At 32.5% G+C, this 7839-nt stretch overlaps 1 protein-coding gene across 1 annotated transcript in view; it reads right to left on the bottom strand.

Annotated features, from left to right (window-relative positions):
* Nucleotides 1–6926, bottom strand: part of LOC145288003 (uncharacterized) — a 39048-nt gene extending 32122 nt beyond the window's left edge. The window contains exon 1 of the mRNA XM_080136003.1: nucleotides 4481–6926. Coding sequence (XP_079992129.1) covers nucleotides 5244–6800 — 1557 coding nt within the window. The 5' untranslated portion in view covers nucleotides 6801–6926 and the 3' untranslated portion in view covers nucleotides 4481–5243. The remainder of the gene's footprint in view (nucleotides 1–4480) is intronic.
* Between the last annotated feature and the right edge of the window lie 913 nt (nucleotides 6927–7839).

Here is a 7839-nt window from a genome sequence, read left to right as displayed (position 1 = left end):
ACGAAAATGTTGGCTAGCGAAGGACCAAGAGGGCTACCCATAGATATCCCGTCAATTTGCCGGTACATAATGTTGTTGAAACTAAAGGAGACTGATTTAGTAGCAAGTTCCATCAGTTCAACGAAAATTCGTTCAGGAAATTGTGGAGGTTTTGAGGGGCCACGGTATAGATAGTCAGCACAAATACCAATGATTTCATCCAAAGGTATATTAGTAAAAAGACTATTAATGTCAAAGGAAGCCAAGAACTCGGTATTTTTAGATAAAGATAATTTTTGTATCTGAGACACGAATTGAAAAGAATCCGAGATACAATGGACCGAATAAAAAGAAAGCACAGGTTTAAGAAGATCAACCAACCATTTCCCAAGTTCGTGTTGTGCAGAACCGCACATAGATAGAATGGGTCGCAGAGGAATGTTAGGTTTATGAACCTTGGGTAAACCGTACATTCTAGGCCTTTGAGAGCCAATGGGTCGGATTCTATCATAAATCTCCTTAGAAATAAACCCGCTTTTATGAAGTTGAAGAAATCTTTTCTGGATTTTTATTTCCATACGAAAAGTGTCATCATGGCTTAAATCACCCAACCGGAGAAATTTATTTTTATCGTCCAAGATTTGTAACATTTTGGAGATATAATCCGTTTTGTTAAGTATAACAACGCCCGATCCTTTATCCGGGCGAGAAAGATAAATGTCGGGATTAGACCTAATTAATTTTGCCGCTTCAAACTACGACTACGTTGGCAAAACATCCCAAAGATTAGAAATGAGAATATCCCAACATATCCCTCGGGATATTCGACTACACCAGGTTTCGAGAACATCCGGGCACTCCCAAGCTCATGAGTCCGCCATTGGTAATCACCTGATGAGTATAAATAGGTGTTTTGATCAATATTTCGATGGGTGGTTTTCTGTTTTATACAGTGCGAGGTCGAACTATCATCTCAATATCATTGAAGCGTTAGTCATTAACAACTCTCGACCTAGCCTGTGTAGACAAAAGATTTTGAAACATCAGTTGGAGATATTTATTGATTTAAAACCACCTGAACAGTGAGATATTGTTTTTGTTTTTTTTTTTCTCACTGGTCTTCCAACTGAAACCAAATTCCCTTCTTCCCTCATTCGTTTCTTAGTTTTTGATTTATCATTCTGACGTTTCCTCTTAGAGGGTCAGACGATAAGGCCTTAAGGATATTTTAATAATTTCACCTGCCCGTTTTTTTGTTTGTTTGTTTTCTTTGGTATTTAAATGAAATTATGTTTCCTCTGAAATTTCTCCTTCCATTTTGCTGTAACAAGAATTTACTTATATATATATATATATATATATATATATATATATATATATATATATATATATATATATATATATATATATATATATATTATAGATATATATATATATATATATTATAGATATATATATAAATATATATATAAATATTTATATATATATATATATATATATAAATATATGTATATATATATAAATATATGCATATATATATATAAATATATGTATATATATATATAAATATATGTATATATATATATAAATATATGTATATATATATAAATATATGTATATATATATAAATATATGTATATATATATATAAATATATGTATATAAATATATGTATATATATATAAATATATGTATATAAATATAAATATATATATATATATATATATATATAAATATATGTGTGTATATATATATAAATATATGTGTATATATGTGTGTATATATATATAAATATATGTTTATATGTGTGTATATATATATAAATATATGTGTATATATATATGTATATATATGTAAATATATGTGTATATATATATACATAAATATATGTATGTATATATATAAATATATGTATATATATATAAATATATGTATATATATATAAAAATATATGTATATATATATATAAATATATGTATATATATATATAAATATATGTATATATATATAAATATATGTATATATATAATATATGTATATATATATACATATAAATATCTGTATATATATATATAAAAATATATGTATATATATATAAATATATGTATATATATAAATATGTATATATATATATAAATATATGTATATATATAAATATGTTTATATATATATAAATATATGTATATATATATATAAATATATGTATATATATATATAAATATATGTATATATATATATATATATATAAATATATGTATATATATATATATAAATATATGTATATATATATGTATATATATATAAATATATGTATATATATCGGTAAATTTATACAAACACCGTGACAGCGAATTAACCCTAACCCTAACCCTAACCCTAAACCCTAACCCTAACCCTAACCCTAACGCTGTCACGGTGTTTGTATAATAATACCTATATATCTATATGTATATATATATATATATATATATATGTATATATATATGTATATATATATATATAAATATATGTATATATATATATGTATATATATAAATATATGTATATATATATGTATATATATATATATAAATATATGTATATATATATATGAATATATGTATATATATATATATTTAAATATATGTGTATATATATGTATATATATATATTTAAATGTATGTGTATATATATATATGTATATATATATAAATATATGTATATATATATAAATATGTGTATATATATATAAATATATGTATATATATATATATATAAATATATGTATATATATAAATATATGTATATATATATATAAATATATGTATATATATAAATATATGTATATATATATATATATATATATATATGTATATATATATATATAAATATATGTATATATTATATATAAATATGTGTGGCATCCGTCAGTCGAAACGACTATGGATCAGCGCTGTTTTAAGATGTTGCCTGTTTGCATCCTTTTGTGTGACTGTAGAGACCAATTCTTGATTTGCATAGTCTGCCACATCCTTGACATACGAAGGTTGTTATGCAATTTGCCGCTTCGTCCGGCTGTTCCGCCTGTACACTCGCTCTTCTCCTAGCTCTCTTTGCAGCATTTTCAACATGGAGGGTCCTCTCGCTGATGATAATCCCCTGGTGTATCATTTTCCTCCAGGCAGTTCTGTCAGCTGCAGGGGCTTCCCATGTATTCCTGTCCACCGAGAGAGCCTTCATGTCACGCTTGCAGACATCCCTGTAGCGAAGAGGGGGTCGCCCCCTCTTTCTTGAGCCTGAGGCAAGCTCACCATAGAGAAGGTCTTTAGGGATGCGCCCATCATCCATCCTGCGCACATGGCCCAGCCAGCGAAGACGTCGCTCACGCAGTAGGGAGTAAATGGATGGGATGCCCGCTCTCTGCAGAACATCAGTATTACTCACTCTGTCCTGCCATGTGATACCAAGTATCCTACGTATACACCTCATATGGAAGACCTGGAGTTTCCTCTCTTGTGTTGAGTATGTAGTCCAGAATTCACTTCCATATAGTAGAACACTGAGGATGCACGCTCTGTAGACGGTCATCTTGGTGGAGGAGGTAAGGTGCCTGTTTTCCCAGACTCTTTTAGTTAGTTTAGAGAGGGTTGTAGATGCCTTTCCAATCCTTTTGTTTAGCTCCTCGTCCAATGAGAGGGTGTCTGAAGTAGTGGAGCCTAGATATTGAAACTGGCGTACGACCTCTAGTGGTGTGCCTTGGATTGTGATGCTGGGTGGGGAGGCGGTTGCATGTCCCATGACTTGAGTTTTCTTCTGGCTGATGGTGAGACCGAACAGGCTGCAAGCATTAGCAAACCTGTCCATCAGTCTTTGAAGACCATCTTCCTGATGCAATGCTATAGCTGCATCATCGGCAAACAGCATGTCTCTTATCCGAACTGTCCTGGTCTTTGTCCTGGAGCGGAGTCTGGCGATGTTGAAGAGACCACCATCTGACCTGGAGTGCAAGCAGATATAAATATATGTATATATATAAATATATGTATATATATATATAAATATATATATATATATAAATATATATATATATATAAATATATGTATATATATAAATATATGTATATATATATATGTGTATATATATATGTATATATATATATATATGAATATACATACATATATATATATATATATATATATATATATATATATATATATATATATACTAGTTCAAAAACCTTCAAGCTCTTCATTAACTTCTTGCAACAATGCGACTGATTGACGACAGATATCTTCCCTGGGTAGCTGACAAAGAGCACTATAGTCTTGATCATATCACTTGCCTCTCAGGTGTGTGGAAACTTTCCACAAGCATATTGTCCAAAAATATCTATATTAACTTGGACCAAAACAATTTGCTGCCTGATGAACGGAATTACTGCCGAAAAAGATCACAAAACAACAAGGATCAGCTACTGATTGATAAAATTATTCTAAGAAACTGCAAACAAAGATCTGCTTACCTTGTCATGGGCTGGGTAGATTGAGTGGGCTAGCCATTTAACATTGTTAACATTGAAGTCTCTGCAGAATGTTAATCGAAGGATGAGCAGACAGAATGTGATCAATTTGTCCAAAGATGCTCTTAAAGATAATAGCTCCGCTGTTGTGGTGGCAATAGAGAGCAAAAATAAATGCGGTGCTTTGGGCAAGTGTTACTTGTAAGCACATATATGACAAAGGGTCTCCCCCCCGAGATGTCTTTACTACATGGAAAGCTGCAGGCACATATACTATGCCCATGACGATCTTATGGGTCAGATTTTGATGTCCAGTTAGTATTCTTTAATCACGAACTCATCTAGGGAAAGTCGGTCCAGTGCCAGTTTCACACAGGAACAATCAGGTTTAGTCTCCTGTAATTGAATTTCAACCTCTGGAAGGTTGGAATACAGCCCTCTGATCTTGAAGACAGAGACCTTTTGGTGGGGGATTATGTTAGGAGTTTTTTGAGTTGAATCTTGTGTTGTTTGTTTTTCATGTTGAAATATAGAGGTATGTGAAAGAGATTGGCCAGGATTGGCTTGTTTAAACATGACAGAGAGGGAAAAAGAAGCGGAAAATTATTTTGCAGACTATGAAAAAGTAAAACCGAAATATTACATTTGGCATCGAAAGCTACTGCATCTTTCGGAATCTAGTCACCAAATGGCAATACAGCAGTACTTTGCGCCTGCTGATAGGACGACCTCTTTGAGGTTAATTAAATGTTAGGGTCCCTGACTATCAATCGGATGAAAAATATGAGAAGGGAGAGAAATTCAACACATATCTATAATGTTCTCTGGCCATCGGTTCTACAGGACCGTTCAAGTCACAATGCACCATTGATAGAATTTTTTTGGCCTTTTTGTCTGGTATCTTGTTTTGATAGGTTGTCATTTTCCCTTGCGTACAGACGTCGCAGTTGAAGGTTTTTGATGTTTGTATTTGCATTCCATCAACTACAGTCGGCAACTTTTTGATATCAGGAATATTGCAGTGTCCAAGAATTTTATGCCATGTCTGTAGATCATGGCAGGCGGCTTTTGATGGGACTATGCTATTTAAATGATATAGTCTTCCATTTTCTTTAATGTCGAATACAGTTCCATTCGGGTATACCAGTTTTGATTTATTGGGGCTAAAGTTTATATTTGCACCTTGTTTTGTGGCAGCTTGTACAGAAAATATATTTTGTTTAAATTTTGGGATTAGAAGAGCGTTTTCTAGAATACAGAAACACAGTTCACCTTTATTGTTCTTTAGCGAGATTTTCGCATTGCCTCTTTTCAAAATGATATCATTGATTCGACTCCCGTCAGCTAGTTCTACAAACTGATTTTGTGGCTTTAAGTTGGGATCAAAATTGATAAAATCAGATTCCTTTGTAATCACATGTGCCGTGGCCCCACAATAGACCAGAAAATTATTATTGTTTGTAGAAGCATTAAATGTACACGAAAATAAAAATGTATGTTCGCTAACAGAGCTCTCTACATTTTTAATGTCGTCGCCATTTTGAGTCCTGTATCTACATTGGAAACTCTTGTGATTAGGTCGTCCACAATTATAGCAAATAATTTTTGTACTTTTCTTAGGAAAAATCTTGCTTTTGGCAAAGTTGCGTTTTTTATTCCTGGCATGGGTATAATTCGATTTTGGTGTTTTTATGTGTGTATTTTTAAATTTCATGATATTTGTGGATTCGCTTTTTTCTGTGATCATTTTTTCAGTTTCTTCGTAACTTTTGAGTGCTACCTTGAATTGGCTAAAAATCATGGGTTTTTCTTTCTGGGTTATCACGGTGGTAAATGGCTTGAAATCACTCGGTAATCCCTTAAGGACCATGGAAATTAACAGACTGTCACTTATAACTTCATCAGACATTTTTAAAGAATTTGCAGTTGTCTCAGCTCTTATAATATAATCAGTAATAGCTTCGGCTTCCATTCGTTTTAGAGAGGTCAGTTCAGTGTATAAAGAAATAATTTTGGGTTTTCCTTTCGATAAATAATGCTCTCTCAATATGTTTAATGCTTTGCAGCCATCGTCCAGGGCTTTTCTCATTACCAGTGATAGATTTTGGTCATCTAAACACTGTATTAATTCCGCAAAGACAGTTGCGTTCTTTTCAATGAAGTCGGGGTCGTTTCTGTTTTCAGGTTGTGTTTGTAGTACTTTGTGTAGCTTTTGGATTCGTAGATATCCTAGACATTTAACTTGCCAAAATTCGAATTTTGATTCGGATCCATCGAAATAAAGACGCAGACTGGGTCCATAACCTCTAGAAGTGTAAGGCATTTTTAGTTTCAGAACAGATTCAGATGGTTCGCTGTTACACACAAGTCCTAGGAGGTGACTTGTTTGTAGTAGACAGTTCCACAGAACAAAATATTCTTACAGTGTCGAAACCCGGGAAAAGAACATGTGAAATTGCTCCAGAAAAGGTTTAATATTTATGAAGCAATTCTGGTTTCTGATTGGTTGGTAGCAGAACGTGAATTAATTTGATTCGTCAGTTCTTAGCAGCATCGTTTATAAATAGAATCGTCCGACTGTGTGGGATCATACCCCATTATAACACCAAAATATTGCAACAACGGGGTTGCCGAGAACGCACCCACATTGTGCTTTCTATTCTTCATTACAAAAACAAATAAAAAATAACTAAGTATTATATTTAATATGTTTAAATTGGCTTTTTTACGGGAGATATAGGTTCCCTTTAAGTAATAGCTTAGTAAGAGTGAAAAATAGATGTTTAACAGAATTTCGTCATATAATTATATTTGTATATTAGAAGTTCAGCCCAGCTTCCAGTAGGAAGGCAGGCTCAGACTCATATCGCGAAGGAGGAAAAGAACAGGAAAAATGTGACGTCTTTGCTGTTACGACCACTGCCAAACCGGAAGTGATATAGGTTTAAATTAAGGCTAGACAATCGAAAAGAGGGGATGGCTTTCAAAAATATCAGTGAAAAAAGCGACCCTTCCCTGTAGAAAAGTGCCCAGTTGAGGGTGAAGAAATGAATGTTTTTCGCCAATTTTTCGGTATTTGTCGTTTGAAGGATCGAGCTTCAAAACAAAATGATACTGATTTTGTGAAAATCCGTCGTCTCTGTCGAAAGTTTTATGCAGACATGCAAACATACATACATACATACATTTATATATTGGTAGCTCAAATTTTCGACCCAAACCGATTAAAAAGCTTGCCCTATCTCTGAATGCGCTTTATGTAAAATTTCAAATGTTTAGACCAGAAAACCGATTACAAAGATTTCCCCAAATCTCAATACACTGTATATCAAATTTCGAGCCTGCAGACTGAAAATTGACAG

Source organism: Euprymna scolopes, chromosome 11, assembly GCF_053919585.1.
Source record: "Euprymna scolopes isolate OS-2025 chromosome 11, ASM5391958v1, whole genome shotgun sequence".
NCBI lineage: Eukaryota > Metazoa > Mollusca > Cephalopoda > Sepiida > Sepiolidae > Euprymna > Euprymna scolopes.
The sequence above is the reverse complement of the archived record's forward strand: the minus strand, read 5'-3'. Positions and strand labels throughout refer to the sequence as shown.